Raw genomic sequence first — 20,697 nt, 5'->3', positions numbered from 1 at the left:
CCCCAACAGTCTACATTTGAGCACCATGGATATTTTCTTGTAGGGATATGTCAAATCTAAAGTGTATGTTAATAATCCAACTTCTGTAGAACAACTGAAAGAAAATATCCATTGCGAAGTGGCAGCAATCCCAGTGTCTACAAGACAAACAGTCTTGTAAAATCTTGTTCACTGTTTAAATGAGTGCAGTAAGTGTGCTGGATTATATTTAAATGACATTGTTTTTAAGAAGTATATCCCTGAACTGTACATTTCAATGATAAATAAAAATTTTGTCACTGGATTTCAACCTCTATTTTATTCTAACACATCAAATATAAACTTTATTTTGAGACACACTGTACCCAGGCTAACCCAGTCAACGAACCAAAAGAAAGATCAACTGGGGAGGATGGGAGAGGAATTGTGAGGTTTCAAATTTCTGCAAGGTACTAGGAGTGTGTTTTCTGAACAACAAACTAACAATCTCGACTGGAGGGGTGTGAGCACTGGGTGGGGACAATTTTTTGTATTTTTCTTTAATAACTCAAGCTGTAGTTTCTAGCTAAAGTGTTCCCAGATACAAAATTGAATGGACTGCGTGTTTTGTGTGTGAGAATTTTACCAAAAATGATGATTCAGCGAGAGTAGCATGGAGGAAATTTTACAGAATCATGCACTTACAAGTGTTCCCCTGATCTGGAAACAGATCAAAATATTTGAGGAGACCGGATCAACGCTGGTCAAACCGAAATTGGGGAAAACAAGGTCATCCAGAACAGGCGAATCAGTGAAGAACGTAGATCAGTCTGTTGGTGATGATCCAAACCTCTCCATTTGTAAGCATGCAATTTCTTTAAATGTGCACAGTTCATCACTACACTGAAATCTGCAAAAAGACCTGAAACTGCACCCTTCCAAAAATCCAACTGGTGCAAGAATAAAAGCCTCAAGATGCCAGTTCATTAATGATGTGAGTTAGCGCCCTTCATTTAACAACATCTTGTTTTCTGATGAGACTCGTTTTCACCTGAACAGTCACATCAGTGTGCAAAATTTCCACTATTGGAGTGCAACGAATCCTAAACAGAAGCATGAGAAATCCCTTCATTCACCAAAGTTACTGTATAGGCTGCAATGTTGGATCGAGGAATAACTGGCCTGTACTTTTTCGAGGATGAAGAGCAGTTGTGCAGTTAAAGCAAATTCAGCACGTTATGTGATGATGATAAATGACTTTTTGGAGCTGAATTACAAAACTTTCCTGGTTATAAACGAAGAACATGGTTTCAGTAAGACAGAGCCACAGCACACACATCCAACACATCTATACTGCGAGTTCACGAAATTTTCCCTGGCAAACTGATCTCCAGGAGGGGTGACAAAGTGGCCCCAACAGTCTACATTTGAGCACCATGGATATTTTCTTGTAGGGATATGTCAAATCTAAAGTGTATGTTAATAATCCAACTTCTGTAGAACAACTGAAAGAAAATATCCATTGCGAAGTGGCAGCAATCCCAGTGTCTACAAGACAAACAGTCTTGTAAAATCTTGTTCACTGTTTAAATGAGTGCAGTAAGTGTGCTGGATTATATTTAAATGACATTGTTTTTAAGAAGTATATCCCTGAACTGTACATTTCAATGATAAATAAAAATTTTGTCACTGGATTTCAACCTCTATTTTATTCTAACACATCAAATATAAACTTTATTTTGAGACACACTGTACCCAGGCTAACCCAGTCAACGAACCAAAAGAAAGATCAACTGGGGAGGATGGGAGAGGAATTGTGAGGTTTCAAATTTCTGCAAGGTACTAGGAGTGTGTTTTCTGAACAACAAACTAACAATCTCGACTGGAGGGGTGTGAGCACTGGGTGGGGACAATTTTTTGTATTTTTCTTTAATAACTCAAGCTGTAGTTTCTAGCTAAAGTGTTCCCAGATACAAAATTGAACTTCTCTGGTGCTAATAGTTTCAGTGTTGCAAGGAACAGAAAAAATGCAGATTATTAAAAAATTTCTGTAATGGTATAAAATTAATTTTATCTTTAAATGGAGTAGGTTAAAAACAATATTAAATGTGTGTACCATATCTAAGTGCAGTAGAGTTGTATTAAGGGTAAGACGTGTTCCGGGAGTGTAATAGGATGGTGGAGGCCAGTGTGTGGGGTTAAAGCATGAGGTAAGGTAAGAGAGCAGATTGTATTCATGCACTTCTGCAAACTGAAGGTCAAGCAAGTGATTCCCCATTCTATCTACCCCATTATGTCACAAGAAGCAACAACAAAGTTATAACCCTCCACAGCATGCCTTATGAATCACTGGTGACAATGACCACCACACCCGAGGGGTGTTTATTTTGCACAAAATGCATTAACACTATGCAGAATACACTAACAATACTAGCACAAAAAATGCACATGAACAGAATCTACATAAATCTTTGCACACTGTTCTACAACACTGGAGTGAAAAGTGATTATTAGTCACACTGTATCGGAGCTGCAGTTGTCTTCTGTAAAAGGTGATGCAAATAAGATTTTGTAAATTAATACTAAAAGCAAGTGAGTTCATCTCACAGTGATAATTCTACAATGCTGAAGGTATTACCTGCTAAACTGACCGTGCATCTGATTCAAATTTTCAACCCGAATTGGGAACTTCAAGTCACATGTGGCCACAATATTCTGAACCTTGAAATCTTTGAAGGAAACCTGTAATGAAACAGCTGATAATAGCACAGAATGCGTGTAACCAAGACTCATTTTAGATAATGTTTGTTGTCACAAACAAGGCAGCATCTCTCGGAAATTTTTTATAAATAACTAAGACTAGGATCTATGAAATGGTTACGAAAGTATTAAATTTCAGAGTGGATGTGGTTGTCAGGATGAACAATTCAGCACCTGTATGTTGCAACCATTGTCAAAATTTGAGTCACACTAACCGAAATTCACTGAACACTTGCCCTACAGCACACTGAACTATTTTTTTTTTTTTTTTATATATTTCCTTGTATGCAAATACCATTACAACAGAATTAAGGTAACAAAATAAAGTCTAAAATAGTAGGTAAATAAAAAACTTGAGTATCTGTCGACCAACAGAAGCCACTTACACTGCAAGGCATTTTTGTTGGTATACTAATCAAAATTTCCTGGTGTTTACGTTGTGTTCCCACAGATTCTCTAAAAAATACTGATGTATCATCCTCATCTGCAGACATCTTCAAAGGGGAGAGGGGGAGAACAGTTGCAGTGATTGATGTTTGGATGCAGCATGCTGTGGCTCACTGACAACTTATGTCAATATTCACTGTAGCTTAAATATGTGCAAATCTAACTTTTTTTTAAGGTGGTGCATCAACTGAATCAAATTCTTTACCTGCTGATATTACAGAAATGTATGAATACTATCAAACAATTGTGTGGTGAGTTTAATGAATGACACACACAGGACACTGACTACTAGCTCCCCAACCCTGTTGTGGTGGTGGCAAATCACTTAATGGAAACATTTTTACCTCCGAGAGGGTGCGCTGGGGTATTTAGTATCTACTGAGGAATTTTGTAGTGCTGAAGCACAGTGCAGAGCCCTGTGACGTGGCAGCTCTAGGTATTTTATTACTTGATTGTCTTTCCCCCGCCCTCCTTCCCTCTACCCTCCCTCCTTGACTCAGCATCCTCAGTATTGCATTGTTTCGCAGTGGTGCACTCCGTACCCTGCGTACCCTGTGAGGTCATACTTGTTTCTTTCGGACAATTTTGAGCATCTGTGAAATTTTCAATTTATCTACGCAAAGGATTGAACTGTAAAAGTACCTTTTCATGACGGTATTCATTACAAGGATGTGAAAATGTGTAAATAATTTTTTTTAATAATTTTTGCAATGTAGGTGCCATTAGCCAACAATGTGTGTTTTTTGTCTATTTGTTTCTAGTTCCAAATATTTTAGAAAGGTTGAGGACATATCTGCATACCTTCAAGAACTCGACAAAGATGAGAGACTTGGAATAAATCTTGTTGAGTTAGCTGAAAAAAGGTGATCTGAGTGACAAAGAAGTTCACTTTAGCGACCAAGGGCATGAAACTAATTCCTAACAGGAAGGCAAAAGTGGGAGTAAGGAAGAAAGAAGTTCAGAAATTGGTTTTTTCTTAGGAAAAGACAAACAATTAAAATGGGGTAAAAAACCAGCCTAAAAAACCCTAAGCAAATCAACATTATGAAAGTTTCACCCCTTCTCCCAAGCTATTCAAACAATACTTCTAATGAAATTATTGTGTTATTCAAGCTTTTTGAAACTGGTATGGTAGATATGAGAGTATCCTGTACCAACAAATATAGCGACAACCTTATAACAAACAAGACGTACAAGGGATTGCAAATTTATGGATAAATGTGAAATTAAGGCATAAAGAACGGTGAACATCTAAATGTGCAAGAACTCTGGGATCAGATGGTACAGGCATGGGTATCCTGATGGCCACAATAAGCTACAAAGGATTTCTATTTGTAATGTGTTGTATGCAGTTTAATGACGTTTCAACTTGAAATGAAAGGAAAAATCTTGACTAGTTAACAAATGTCAGAAAGCTTTTATATTCCTTTACAACAACCAAATGATCCTACAATCCTACTGCACAGGTAACAATTGACAAAACGTAGATTGGATTTATGGGGACACTGCTCCTGGATCCAGTACATACCATCAAAGCCTGCCAAATGTGGGATAAAAATATTTGCCATGTGTAACACACACACAGTTTTTACACCAGTGACACTGAAAAATATGTGGGAAAGGAGCTAGAAAAAAAAATTGTTCATTGATACCCCTGCCCACAAACCATAATATATATGACATCAACCCCAAAATAGGAATGCCAGCTATCATCAGTGATTATAATTGGAGGAGTGGATACTGTGGACAAAATGGTAGCATGTTATTCTGTTTCTAGAATTACAAGGAGATGGCCTATGGTGTAATTTTATACAATGCTTTTTTTTTTTGTCAATCTTCTGACTGGTTTGATGTAGCACGCCACTAATTCCTCTCCTCTGCCAACCTCCTCATCTCAGAGGATCACTTGTAACCTACATCCTCAATTATCTGCTGGATGTTTTCCAATCTGTCTTCCCTTCCGTTTTTACCCTCTACAGCTCCCTCTAGTACCATGGAAGTCATTCCCTGACATCTTAACATATGTCCTATCATTCTGCCCCTTACTCTTCTCAGTACTATCAATACATTCCTTTCTCCCCGATTCTCTGGAGAACCTTCTCATTCCTTACCTCATCAGTCCACCTAATTTTCGACATTATTCTGCAGCACTACACCTCAAATGCTTTGATTCTCCTCTTTTGTAGTTCTCCCACAGTCCACATTTCACTACCACATAATGCTGAGCTCCAAACGTGCATTCTCAGAAATTTCTTCTTCAAATTAAGACCTATGTTTGACACTAGTAGCCTTCTCTTGAAAATGAATGCGCTTTTGGCTAGTGCTAATCTGCTATTAATGTCATCCTTGATCTGTCCATCATGGGTTATTTTGTTGACTAGGTAGCAGAATTCTTTAACTTCGTCTACTTCGTGATCTCTGATTCGTTTTTCGCTGTTCTCATTTCTGTAACTTCTCATTACATTCGTCTTTTTTCAATTTACTCTCAACCATATTCTGTACTCATTCAACTGTTCATTATAATACCATTTAACCTTGAATTTTAATCACACTCCTGAACGTTTCTTTTATTTGCGTCACTGCTTCTTTGATGTATAGATTGAACAGTAGGTGCGAGAGACTCCATTCCTGTCTTACACTATGCTAAATATAGCTGGGATAAATTGCCAAATTTTACATTCACTTCCCAACCCAGTCAGAAGCATCAAAATTCAATGTATTCTATTGAAGAATTTAGCGTTTGCATTCATGAATGAACACTTGAAAAACAGATCAAAAATCTTATCACCACTGACTGATGTTCCAGGATTTCTAAGGAAATTTCCCTCCGAAGATCAGAGAAGATGAAGGAAGGGCATTGCCACATGTGTGGAAAAGAAAAAGACAACCCCATAATAAATGGTCGTCTGAAGTACAATTAGTTTACTTATGGCAATGCTCAAATGCAGACATGCACAGCAAAAAGACTGTCACAAATAAAGCCTTCGGCTAGTAAGGCTTTTGTCAAAAATAGAACGGGGGCGCGCAAATGCAACTCTCACGCACAACTGCTGTCTCAGGCAACTGTAGCCACACAGTGTGGCTACAGTTGCCTGAGACTGCACTCCTGTGTGAGAGTTGCATTTGCGCACACCCATTGTGCGATTGTGTGTGTGTGTGTGTGTGTGTGTGTGTGTGTGTGTGTACTTTGGCGAAGGCCTTATACTGGCCGAAAGCTTTATTTGTGACAGTCTTTTTGTCGTGCCTATCTGCGACTCAGCACTTCTGCTATATGGTGAGTGGCAGCTTCCTTTTCGTAATATTGCTACACTCCATCCTGGATTTTCCATTGTTTGATAAGCCAACTTGTGAAGCACATCTGATTACAGAGCCTATGTGTGTTACATGTCATTAAGAGGAGAATGACTGATACATCATTTATTATGAGATCTCATATCAAGTGCTCTACCATCTGAGCTACCGAAACACGATTCACGCCCGGTACTCACAGCTTTACTTCTGCCAGTACCTCATCTCCTACCTTCCAAACTTTACAGAAGCTCTCCTGCGAACCTTGCAGAACTAGCACTCCTGAAAGAAAGGATATTGTGGAGACATGGCTTAGCCACAGCCTGGGGGATGTTTCCAGAATGAGATTTTCATTCTGCAGCGGAGTGTGCACTGATATGAAACTTCCTGGCAGATTGAAACTGTGTGCCCGACCGAGACTCGAACTCGGGACCTTTGCCTTTCGCAGGCAAGTGCTCGGTCGGGCACACAGTTTTAATCTGCCAAGAAGTTTCAATCTGTATATTGGTAAACATGAAAATAAATCAAATTTATTATTTATTGCAGTATAAAATTCGAAAATATCTAGCAATGTTATCACAGATTCTGAATGTGAATTAATGTGAGTGAAGTTTAGCATCAATAGTCAGTCAAAAATGGTAATCGGTTGCTTTTATACTCCACCTGGGTCAAGAGCTGTACTAGTAGAGTGCTTCAGACAGAACTTGCAAAATATTGCCGATAACTTTCTTGTTAATTCTGTTGGGTTAGGGGGTGACTTAAAATTACCAGGCATAGGTTGGGAGAGTGTATGATCAAAACTGGTGCCAGAAACAGGATTCATGTGACGTTATTCTGAATGTTTGTTTGAAAATTACTTTTAGCAGATAATTAGACAACCCACTACTAATGGTTATGTCTTCACCTCCTAGCAACAGATCTGAATTTATCTAATCAGTTAATGTAGAGGAAGGTATCCTTGATCATAAGGCTGTGGTAGCAATTGTGACCACAAGTTTTCCAAGTAATGTTAAGAAATATAAGAAAATATTTTTGCTTGGCAAGAGTGACATGATACAAATTGCAGAATACGTGAGTAGTCAGAATCAAATATTCAGTTCTGAGGACCAAGATGTGGGAGCACAAATGAGAACAATTCAAAAGCATCACTCAATATGCTTTAGACAATTATGTTCCAAGTGAGCTCATAAGGGATAGGAAAGGCCCACTCAGCTTTAATACACATGTTAGAAAACTGCAATGTAAACAAAGAGTGTTTCACCACAAATTCAAGGAAAGTCAAAACGTAGATGACAAACGAAAGCTGAATGAAGCGAAAATGAGCCTAAGGAGAGTAATGACAGAAACCTTCACTGACTCTGAAAGTAAAACTTTGTCAACCGATCTGAGTAAAACTCAGAGAGGTTTTGATCTTATGTAAAATCATTAAGTGGTTCAAAATCCTGTATTCATTCACTCAATGACCATACTGGCACTGACACTGAGGACAACAGAGAGTAGGCCAAAATACTGAATTCAGTCTTTCAGAATTGTTTCACTGTGAAAGATCATAATACAGTCCCTACTTTCAATCATGACATGGACAAAGAAATAGCAGATATTGAGATAACCAACTGCAGAGTGAATAAATGATTTCCTTGCAGACAGAACTCAACACTTTGCTCTTAACAGAATAAAATCAGCAGATGCAAAGGTAACGTCCACAGTAACCCCCAACGAAATATAATAGGACCATTATTGTTTATAAACTATATAAATGATCTAGCAGAAAGTGTCACAAGCTCCTTAAGACTGTTTGCACATGATACAGCTGTCTGTAAATTAGTAGCAACACCAGAAGGCAGTATTGATTAGCATTGATGAATGGTGCAAGCTCTGGCAGTTTATCCTGAGCATAAATAAATTTAATATATTGTGCATACATAGGAAAAGACTGCTGGAAACAATGTCTACCATAAAGTATCTAGGAATAACTATCCAGAGTGATCTTAAATTGAATGTCCACATAAAACAAATAGTAGAAAAAGCAGAAACCAGAGAGATTCATGGTATATTCAGGACAAGTAACTCATCCTCAAAGGAAGTGGCTTACAAGATGCTTGCTCCATCAATCCTTGAGTATTATTCATCAATCTGGGATTCTTACCAGGTAAGACTGATACAAGACATAAAGAAGATCCAACAAAGAATGATGTGTTTCATTGTGGGATTGCTTCATCAGTGCGAGAATGTTACAGTGATGCTCAACAAACTCCATTGGCAATTATTATAAGAAAGATGTAGTACGTCACGGAGAAGTTTACTAATGAGATTTTTACACAGCACTTTCAGGGAAGAGTCTGGCAACATATTACTTCCTTCTGCATACATCTCTTGAAATGATCATGAGAAGAAAATCTGAGAAATTAGACCTAATACAGACACTTACCAACAATGATTCTTCCCACAAGCCATACATGAGTGGAAAAGGGAGGAAGGGGTCAGTTAGTGGTATCAGATGTACCCTTACAATACAGATGTAGGTGAAGTATCTGAGATGGGCCAAGGATGCTGGTCTACTAAGATCGAAACCAGGACATACAGGAAACAACATAGTTGTGCATAGGTGTGTAACTACTATGAAGAGGACAGTGTGGAAACAGAGGAACATAAGGAAACAGCTGGTTAGTGAAGATGATTAAATCAGCCATGCCAGAACAAATTTTTCAGCCAGGTAACCAAAACATTGTGCAATACTTAGCACCTGGCACAAATCTGAATTTCACCAGTGACAGTATGTCAGTAAACAAACATCTCCCCCCTCCCGCCTAAAATTTCACATGTGACACAGATGTGATTTCCAGAACTTATGAAACTGCAGCGCAACAAACAATCACATTTTAATAAGTTTAATCATTACTGCTACAAGTTTGTATCTTACAGTTTTTATGCGGTGCCACAGCTTGGAAACTCAGATGCCAGTAGAGGAATGAGTACGGAAAATATTGTTAATGTCAAGTTCTGCAGTTACAACATTTTGGGAAGATTAAAATATAAATTTTGATACAGGGACTCTCATAATTTATAGTTCTTAATTCTGTAATTGGTTTCGAACTTTTGTGCAATTTCAAATGGCGTACACAACATTACGATAAATCATCCAGATTTAAGCATTAAATCAAACAACGGAAAGTCCAGAATGCTATAACGACAATATTATGTAAGCCACTCAACCACACACGGGAAATGTTGAGTTGCAAACAGGTACAATGAGAATGAGAAAAAAAAATGCTAACTTCTTGTAAATGTGCTTTACTGACACTAATAAGAGCACTTTCACGTGTGAACATTAGTGTAGGTATCTATTTGTCTTGCAGATTTGTTCATAGTGAAATCACTCTTTCACTTCTAATGTTGCTACTTAGAGATAATAGTTGAATATGTGAGGTAGTAAATGACAATGTTACCTCACATCCTATAGACTTTGCTCTCTCAAATATCTACATTTTATCTTCATTCAATTTCCTGCACAAGTGCTAGTCCTCCTAGGTTCGCAGGAGAACTTCTGTGAACTTTGAAAAGTAGGAGATGAGGTACTAGTGGAAGTAGAGCAGTGATGGTGGGTCTCGAGTCATGCTAGGGTAGCTCAGTTAGTAGTGTACTTGCCTGAAAAAGGCGCAGGTCCTGAGTGTGAGTCTTGGTCTGGCACATCATTTTAATCTGCCAAGAAGCTTCATACCAGTCCACACTCCACCCAATGTGAAAATTTCAGTCTGAATACAATGTTAATTTTAACTTAATGGTGAATAATGAACCACATGCCACAAATAACTTTGCAGAATGATGAAAACGTCACTGAAGTGAATGATCATAGCTGGTGTCAAAGAATAAATTAAAGAATGCCAGTTCTACATGCCAAACTTTAAGGGAACCGAAGAAAGGAAGATTTCACAAATTGGAGCAGCAGGATGTTCAGTACATTCAAGAGAAACATAATGAAGACTTCATCACTCTAGAAAATATCCAAATGCAGGCATTGGAGGTAAGGAGAAATTTTTTAGCTGCATGCATTGCAGAACACAAAGCAGATACTGTTTAATGTGTGACAGTAACAATGAAGGCAGGGCTTACATTACAATACATGATGACACTTAGCGATTTCCCGCAGCATTTGATGAGATACTATGTGCATATCAGCATCATCATATAATCCAATCTATGGAGACGTTACAATTATTTACTAGGCCCTTGAGCAACTCCAATCAGATGCCTGTTTATTTTGATATGTTGTCGAATGTTATTTGTCACTCGATGAGCTATAATAGTATTCCTATAAGAAGTTCTGGCAATGAAGAGACCAGAACAACAGTAAGGCTGTGTACACAGGCAATTGGTAGGAGTCTTCCTCAAACGTGGGTCTTTACAGGAAAACAATACCAAAAGAAAAGCTATCTGCAAGACTTATCTTTAGAAGTCAAGAAATGGGATGAATGACAAATCAAGGACCTGATGCTAGATCGGTTGAAGACTGCTTGGACCGGAACACCAGGCCCATTAGTATAATTCTGTGATAGCTGGTCAGTGAGGAAGCAAGTACTTGTTGCAAAGAAGTATGTAATTATGTGTTGTCCACTGTAGAACCTCTTGTAGACAGCTCTTTAAACTGCTCGGCCTACTGACAACAGTCACATGGTAAATTTGCTTATTTATGCAGTTTGTGTCAACAATCGATCCCAGTGAGGAGTGACATATTCATCTGAAAAAAAAATCTTTGACTATTTATTAAGTTATATAAGGAATTTTACCGATAATAAAATTGAATTCATATACAAACTGAAATAATATTTGTGTGTGTGTGTGTGTGTGTGTGTGTGGGGGGGGGGGGGGGGGGGGGGGGGGGTTGGACCATGGACGCATGTGTGAAAAGACAGTAATATAAATGGGTTGCAGTTTGCTATATTTTTCACTCAAGAGTGTACTACTGTAAAACTGATGTTTGTCACAGTCAGATATCTTCACCATGATAAGTGGAACACGGGTCATTCCATGTTAAATCGCCTGATTTCAGAACATTTTACTGCTCCACCATTATGGATTTCAAAGAAATTTTACGTGAACATTTGCACATGTCCCCATTGAACATTGGTGATGTATAATGTTTGTTGAAATAACACTGGCCAAGTTATTGTTACTTCTTTGACACCATGCGCCACTTTGGGCCAAAAATGAAATTTGGCCATCTTGTACAACTTTATGAGTTCTCTTAATAATAACAATGAAAAGAATTTTACAAATGGTATTCCACCAGTAACTTTCAGGCAAAATTGCTTGAAAAAAATCACTGCCTGCAAAAATTTCAAAGTTTGGCTTCTTATATCTCAGGGTATACAGGTATGGCAAACATAAAACTTGACATGTAATAACCAAAAAACACAAGGTTCTCAAATATGAAGTTTCATTGATGTATCACTTTCCAGTACTGAATAAATTAAGTGCAAAGTTGAAGATTTTGTATAAAACTGTCAAAACTGCGGTATTTGCAATCCGATTTCGCTAAGAATTATTTCCTTTAAAACTCTCCATGCTGGGCTCATTAGAAAGACCATGGTTAGAACCACAAAACAAAGTGTATCTGATTACCCATCGTGTGCTAACAATGCTACATAACTTGAATCATATTTGGGAATGAAAATCACACTGAGGTAAAACTGTAAACTTTGGATTCTTATACTTCAGAGTGAATGCATGCTGAACATGAAACACAATATGCAATAGCTCAGTAGCATAACAATGCGGGATACAAAGAGAATGCATACAATTTTACAAGATGAGCAAATTTAACTTCTTTCAAGAATATATTGCGCGAAATATAATAGTTTAAAGTCACCAGAAATTCTCACTAGCTCTACACAAAGTTTTGAATGCAGGCAAACATATGACTACATCTTGGCCAGTATTGCTGCGAAGAATGTTAAACTTTACCAGTGTTCATTGGGAACATGTGCGAATGTTCACATAAAATTTCCACAAAATCTAAGATGGTCGAGCACGGAGGCCTAGGTACCTGACATGGAATAATCCACATGCAAATAACAGCTATCCTAACCCCACCCAATGCCACATCATTGTGACACTCACTGTACAACAACATTAGAATGTTTACACCTGTTTCGTTACTACTGAAGATGAGACAGTTCATTCCAATGCTGAAACATGTGCAGTATCTGCTGCAGTCTTTCTTTACAAGCTAGTGTATAAAATGATTGATAAACCTACTTTGCAACAAATAATCTTCTGCTTGTATTTATTTACTTTCATTCCTGTGTTACCTACTCTATTTCACCATGGAATTTTATCTATCTATCTATCTATGTATATTCCACTCAAAGCTGTATGTCCTTGCATTATTTTTATTCAAATGTGGGATTGAATAAAACGTCTAGTCAAAGAAGGAAAAAATTTTAGGTTCTTTTAGTCCTTCAATGATGTCAGCAGTGATGGAACCAAAGCCTGATTGAGTATACACCGGGGTGGAAATCAACAGTATCATATTCAAAGGAACTATTCTGGCAAATGTCTTGTGCAATTAGGGAAACCATGGATAACCTATGTCTGACAGGGGATTTGAATGCCATCCCTCTTGCATGATAGTTCTACATCAACCACTGCACCACTTTCTTTTGTATGACAGTTGGACAGTTGCCACTTGCCTGTTAACCCTCCAGCATCATCAATACCCTCAGCCCAAATAGCATGTTCCTATGTTTTCTTGGAACAGAGGTCTCTGAGACAGTGATTGGTTCTCAGTCATTTAAAAATTTTGTTCTCATGTTAATTTCCAACATTGTTCTCAGAATAAGATTTTTTAAGTTGCAGTGACAAATTTTGTCTCTACATCCACCATTTCATTTCAGTGCTACTGTCTTCTTCCTTGCTATCTGGTATACGGTATACACAAAAACAGAAGAAGAAAACCTACCCTGAAAGCATTCTTGTCTTCTTTTGTTCATTTGTATGTATGTTGACACATAATCAGCAGTTTTCTATCATTATTTTTATTTAAAAACCATAGCTAACATGATAAAAACAATGAGTAAACTACAACTTACTTTAAAGCCTAATTTTTCAATTATTCTTGCAAATTTACGTGCTGCAAGACGTGAATCAGCCTCATTCCTAGCACCGGTTACAACCATTTTTCCTGAGCGGAAAATTAGAGCTGTTGTATGAGGCTCACGAATCCGCATAACTATTCCTGTGAAGCGTTGCGGATTATATTCAGAATTTCGAGTCCGAAAATTTATCTGCATGAGATCTAGCTGGCAGCACAAATTCACTGTGGAAACAACATTCCTGCAAAAGAACAAGAAAAGGTCAAAGCATAAATGTCAAATTCACACACTGGTAAGTCTACATGGATTTTGTGTGTCAAACATTACATAAATGACAACTGAAAGGTAAAACATGCAGTTGGGGAGGGAGGGAGGGAGGAGGGATGAGTGTGTGTGCACTCCCCCCCCCCCCCAACACACACACACACACACACACACACACACACACACACACACACACACACACACACACACACACACTAAAAACGTGTGGTAACTTGCTTTAACAAATTAAGTCAATGTGCTCTTTAAAGTGTCGCATGCTGCACATGAATTACCCATAAGTAATCTGATCGCCTTTCCTCATTTCTTTATCATTTCCTTCACCATCCATCCAATACTGTGGCAAACAACTCATTAACTATAACTAAAACCATTGTCTTCACAATTAATTTTCTTTTTATATTTTACTTTCCATGGTGAATTCATCTTTATGACCATTTACTGCAGAAAATTGCTTCCATTGCACTACCTGATCAAAAGTACACTATGTGATCAAAAGTATCTGGACAACTGGCTGAAAATGACTTAGTAGTTTGTGGCACCCTACATCGTTAATGCTGGAATTCAATATGGTGGTGGCCCATCCTTAGCCTTTATGACAGCTTCCACTCTCGCAGGAATAAATTCAGTCAGGTGCTAGAGGATTCTTGCAGAATAGCAGCCCATTCTTTGCTGAGTGCTGCACTGAGGACAGGTATCGTCTGTCAGTGAGGCCTGGCATGAAGTCAGCATTCCAAAACATCCGAAAGATGTTCTACTGGATTCAGGTCAGGACTCTGTGCAAGCCAGTCCATTACAGAGATGTTATTGTGGTGTAACAACTACACCACAGGCCTTGCATTATGAACAAGTGCTTGATCGTGTTGAAAGATGCAATCGCCATCCCCGAATTGCTCTTCAGTAGTGGGAAGCAAGAAAGTGCTTAAGACATCAATGTAGGTCTGCACTGTGATAGTGCCACCCAAAGCAACACAGGGTGCAAGCCCCCTCCATGAAAAACACTATCACACCATAAGACCACCGCCTCCAAATTTTACTGTTGGGACTACACACGCTAGAAGATAACGTTCACTGGGCATTCGCCATACCCACACCCTGCCATTGGACCATCACATTGTGTACCGTGATTCATCACTCCACACAACGCTTTTCCAAATGGTCCAATGTCTACACTCCTTATACCAAGTGTGGCATCATTTGGCATTTACTTGCATGATGTGTGGCTTATGAGCAGCCACTTGACCGTGAAATCCAAGTTTGCTCACCTCCTGCCTAACTATCTTAGTACTTGCAGTGGTTCCTGATGCAGTTTGGAATTCCTGAGTGATGGTCTGGATAGATGTCTGCCTATTGCACATTATGACCCTCTTCAACTGTCGGCAGTCTCTGTCAGTCAACAGACGAGGTCGACCTGCATGTTTTTGTGCTGTACATGTCCCTTCACGTTTCTACTTCACTATCGCATCAGAAACAGTGGACCTAGGAATGTTTAGAAGTGTGGAAATCTCGTGTACAGATGTATGACACAAGTGACACCCAATCACCTGAGCACATTCGAAGTCCACAATTTCCACAGAATGCCCCATTCTGCTCTCTCACGATATCTAATGACTACTGAGGTCGCTGATTCTTTTGATCACATAGTGTATCTGGACACCCCCATGTACTAAGATTGACCACTAGATGTCACAACAGGTGAACCTGCCAGTATAAAAGGAGGTGGGGAGTATTGTGTTATCACTGGCCCCTCTGCCCAGAATGCAGTTTGAGGTCCCCAGAGCATGGTATGCAGTGGGAGATGCACCCTCTGCATCCCACCAGCACCATCTCACCACCTCACAAGCAACACACACAAGATGATAAAAGTTTAGGGAACATAAAACATTAAAAATGGCAAACATGAAAGAACAAATAAAATAAAAAGGGCATGGGTCACACCAAACTGCTGAGCAAGGGCCACCCTGGGACCCCTGGGCCAAGGCAGGCAGGGTCACCCCTCCAAACCTTCATGTGGTCAATTGAAGTCAAAGTGCCCTATCTCTCATAAATGAGTAGTAACCACCTTCGCCGGTGAAATGTAAAACTAGGTCAGCAGCTTTGGCGCCATCCACTGGCAACAGAGGTAGTGTGTCAGGAAGTTTAAGATATCGCCGAAAAGCAGTCAAATTTGGGCAGCCTAGTAGGATATGGGCCACCATCAGGCAATTCCTACATCAGCAGTAAAATGGGTCCTAACATCAGTGAATATGGCTGTGGGTCAGCCAAGTGAGGCCAATGCATATCTGACAGAGGATAGTGGATTCCCTGAGACAAGCACAAAGGGACGACTTTCACGTGGTCGTTTGTTTGGGGTGTCCAGGGCAAACCATTCCAATTTCCAGACATCAACAACTAATGGCGTAGAGTCGACTGAAGGTCAAGTTCTGTCCCCCATTTCCAAATTCAGTACTCTGTTAGCCAACTTTTCCAAATGGTCAGCATGTTTATTCCCTGATACCCCAACATGTCCAGGGGTCCAAACAAAGACGACTGGCCGCGCAGCTTGTTGGTGGTCAGAAAGATGCTGGACAGACGTGACTAATGGGTGAGGAGTGTAGCCTGAAGGCTGCTCAGGGAGCTGCTGCAGATCAGAATCATCTTGCTGGTACAAGGACGAACATGGCTAATGGCTCATTTGATGACCATCAATTCAGCAGTGTAGACACTGGATCCATCCAGCAAGGAGCATAGGTCACTGTACCTTGCATGTGTGTATTCATCCATCGCCTTTGAGCCATCAGTGTATGCCACTACCAAACCTACAAATGCACTGAGGACAGCCAAGAACACATGGTGAAACATCAATGGGGTCAACTGAATCTTTCAGTACAAAGGATATATCAAGACAGATCTGAGTTCAGGACATACACCATGAGAGTGTACATGATTGCTCCCTGAAAGAGGTGGCATTGTGGGAAGTTAACAGTTCAGGGCAGAGACATTGTAGTCGAACTGCAATTTTCAGTCCAGTTCTGGGTCTATTGTGGGAGGTCGACCTCTCTACTAGGAAAAAGGGCATGGTAGTTTGGATACTTAGGGAAGCTGTGAATATATGTAGTATAATTGAGTAGCTGTTGTTGGCACCTGATCTGTACTGGAGGGACCCCAGCCTCCATGAGTAGGCTGTTCACAGGCTACTCTGAAAGGCTCCTGTTGCAAGTCTGACACCACAGTAGTGTATTGGGTCCAGTGACCACAACACCAAGGGCAATGCAGAACCACATGCCAGACTCCCAAAATCAAAATGGGAAAGGATCAGTGCTCTGTAAAGGTGCAGGACAGTAGTGCAGTCTGCACCCCAACTGAGGCAGCAAAGCATATTAAGGTTTAGCCAGCACCTTTGCTTCAGCTGGCAAAGATGGGGAAGCCACATCTACTGGGCATCTAAGACCAGTCCCAAAAAGTGGAAAGTGTCAACCACATTGAGTAATTGGTCGTCGAGGTAAAATTCTGATTGTGGATGAACAGTACAACACCAACAGAAGTGTATGTGGCGAGTCCTGACAGTGGGAAACTGGAAATCATGAGTGAGTGCTCACAACTATGCCTTTCGAATGGCACACTGCAGCTGGTGTTCAGCAACACCCACATTAGAGCAGCAACAGTAAAAGCAAAAAATCATCAGCATACAATGAGGGTGACACTGAAGACCCCACAGCTACTGCTAGACCATTGATGGACACTAAAAAGAGGGACACTTAATACAGAGCCCTCCAGGGCCCCATTCTCTTAGGTGTGGAGGGTACTGTGGGAAGCACCAACTCAAATGTGGAAAGTAAGGTGCAACAAGAAGTTCTGTACAAGAATCAGAAGTGGGCCCCCAAGACCCCACTCATGTAAGATAGCAAGGATACAGTATTCCCATGTGATGTCATAAGCCTTTTGTCAGTAGAAGACAGCAATTAGGTGTTGACGTTGGTGAAAAGCTGTGCAGACTGTTGACTTCAGGCAAACCAAATTATCAGCAGTGGAAAGGCCTTCGCAAAAACTGTCCTGGGATGGAGTGAAAAGGCCCAAAGACTCTAGGAGCCAACACAGCCGATGGCTCAGCATGCGTTCAAGCAACTTAACGAGAACGTTGGTGAGATTAACTGGGCAATAGCTGACCACCTCTAAGAGATGCTTACCCAGTTTCACTACTGTGTGATGCTCTCCCGCCATTGAGATATGAATCCACACACGCTCCACATACCGCCGAAGATGGTAAGGAGATGATGCTGACAATCCACTGATAGGTGTTTGAGCATTTGGTTGTGGATGTGCTCCGGTCCTGGGGCTGGTGGTAGTTGGTTTGAGGGAGAGGATCAAACAGCGATGTCATCAATCACATTGGATTAGGGAAGGGTAGGGAAGGAAATCTGCCATCCCCTTTCAAAAGAACCATCCCGACATTTGCCTCAAGAGATTTAGAGAAATCATGGAAAACCTAAATGACGATGGCCAGGCATGGGTTTCAATCCTGGGGCTATATCAGGGGCAAAGAGGCAGGGCACTAAAGAATTCCCACTCACTAAATGGAGCATTATATCGCTCCATGTGGCATGAAGTGAAACATAATTGCAATTGCTCAATCCCGGTTTAAGGACATGAAAAGGAGGTTGACAGTGTGCAAATGCAGAGGGTCGAGCACAATGCAGAGCAAAATTTTTGGCTACAGCATCTGGGTCAATAAAAACACCACCGTTCAAGGATATATCAAGTACGCTTACAGAGGACTGGCGTCCATAGAGGTGTGATTTTCACCCAGACCTACCAAGGAGGCATAATTGATCCAACAGCCGAAATGTACCATTCGCAGCATTATTGCTTCCTAGTACAGAGGAGGTACTGTTATGGCATTGGGGAGTTTCTAGTAGTTATAGTATGATTCCCTTATTCAGAAATGCAGAAGGATATGAACACATTTTACTGCAGTTTGTACAGAGTACAGTAGAGGAACAGTTTGGAGATGACTGGTGTTATCGGCATGACAATGCGCCCTGTCACACGGCAGCATATGTGGGACTATGGTTTGTGGACAGTAACATTCCTGAAATGGACTGACGTGACCGGAGTCCTGACCTGCACCCAATGGAACGTCTTTGGGATTAGTTAGAATGTCAACCTCACTTAAAATCCTTTGGCTGGTGGACACACACCACGGGTGATTCCAAACAAAGTGGTCAAAAAAAAAAAAAAAACTAGCTGGTTGCTTGAACATCTCAGAAAAATTTATACTTGTTGTGCAAGTTCCATAATGTGTAATGAACTCAATACTTCAAAACAAAAAAGTTACTGTTTATCATTTTGAAACAGCAGTTATTTGTCTTTCACATGCATTTTTTCACATTTGCCAGCACCTGCATTTTTTTAAAAAAATGTCCAGCAGTGGGTTGCCTTCAGTATTTCAAATAAAAAGTGTTTAATTCAGCACACACTGGCCTAAAAATTAAAGCCATCACCACCTAGCCAAATGTATTCCTTAATGTATTTTTAATAGCTCGAAGTTACTGGTCACAAATTAAAAACCTCAGTATTTGAACAGTTGTGTTCGAAAACAGGAGTAATTTCTCAGCCTTAATATCTGCGCTATTACACTATACAGTATAGTTAATTTTTATATAGTATCCATCATGAGAAGGCTGCACTCGAATAACACTGTTTTAAAGAACAGACGTGTATTTTTCACTTTCTGATCAGCAATGTCTTTGTTAAAGGACCAAATAAAAGTCTAAAAATTACACACTTAGTAGACCTTTATAATATCAAACTTCATTATAAATTTCAGCTTTGAGATTCAATTGGAAGTTACTGAAAAAAATGCAAGTATGAGTCAAAAATATATTTTTAACATCGGCGATATCTCTGCTAATGGAATAAAGTATATCCATTATATAACTTAAAGACATCAAATTAAGGTAACTAATGATTATTTGCAGACACAATCTTCTGCTAAAAGTTTCAGCAGACTAGCAGACAGCATCTGCAAGCCTGTAAAAGTCTGTGTGTTGTCTTGCCCCTTACACCCATTGTCTGTACACTGGCACTCTGTTAACTATGAGGCCTTGAAATGTGCAGTTGAAAAATAGAGTCTCAGTATTCTTATTAATGAAGTTTGTCATACCAGTAGGTACAGAGTGTTTCCTAAAGACCTAACTTTAAATGAAAATTACATTGAAGAAAAAAAATTATTGTTTTACACGAGAGTTGACTTAGAGGTTAATCTGCAAATACCAAGTAATGAAATACTTTTAAAAAATCTCATCACCATTTGGTCAGCCTTGCTTGGACCCTTTTAAGTAGTGTAAGATGCCTATAACTAAAGGTCTGAGAGAAATAACATATGATCATTATTCTAAAAATAAAAGCCTTTTATCAATATGTTGTTGTTGTTGTTGTGGTCTTCAGTCCCGAGACTGGTTTGATGCAGCTCTCCATGCTAATCTATCCTGTGCAAGCTTCTTCATCTCCCAGTACCTACTGCAACCTACATCCTTCTGAATCTGCTTAGTATACTCATCTCTTGGTCTCCCCCTACGATTTTTACCCTCCACGCTGCCCTCCAATACTAAATTGGTGATCCCTTGATGCCTCAGAACATGTCCTACCAACCGATCCCTTCTTCTGGTCAAGTTGTGCCACAAACTTCTCTTCTCCCCAATCCTATTCAATACTTCCTCATTAGTTATGTGATCTACCCATCTAATCTTCAGTTTACTACTTTAAGTGTCTCATTTCCTAATCTAATACCCTCAACATCACCCGACTTAATTCGACTACATTCCATTATCCTCGTTTTGCTTTTGTTGATGTTCATCTTACATCCTCCCTTCAAGACACCATCCATTCCGTT

At 39.7% G+C, this 20,697-nt stretch overlaps 1 protein-coding gene across 1 annotated transcript in view; it reads right to left on the bottom strand.

Moving 5' to 3' along the window:
* LOC126092326 (uncharacterized) overlaps window positions 1–20,697 on the bottom strand; it is a 71,162-nt gene that overhangs the window by 18,735 nt on the left and 31,730 nt on the right. The window contains exons 4-5 of the mRNA XM_049907862.1: window positions 13,542–13,785; window positions 2,597–2,700 (exon numbers count right to left, since the gene is read on the bottom strand). Of these exons, the coding sequence (XP_049763819.1) occupies window positions 2,597–2,700; window positions 13,542–13,785 (348 nt within the window). The remainder of the gene's footprint in view (window positions 1–2,596; window positions 2,701–13,541; window positions 13,786–20,697) is intronic.

This window comes from Schistocerca cancellata, chromosome 7 (genome assembly GCF_023864275.1).
Source record: "Schistocerca cancellata isolate TAMUIC-IGC-003103 chromosome 7, iqSchCanc2.1, whole genome shotgun sequence".
In the NCBI taxonomy this organism is placed as follows: domain Eukaryota; kingdom Metazoa; phylum Arthropoda; class Insecta; order Orthoptera; family Acrididae; genus Schistocerca; species Schistocerca cancellata.
Note: the sequence above shows the minus strand (reverse complement) of the source record. Positions and strands in the feature narration are given on the sequence as shown.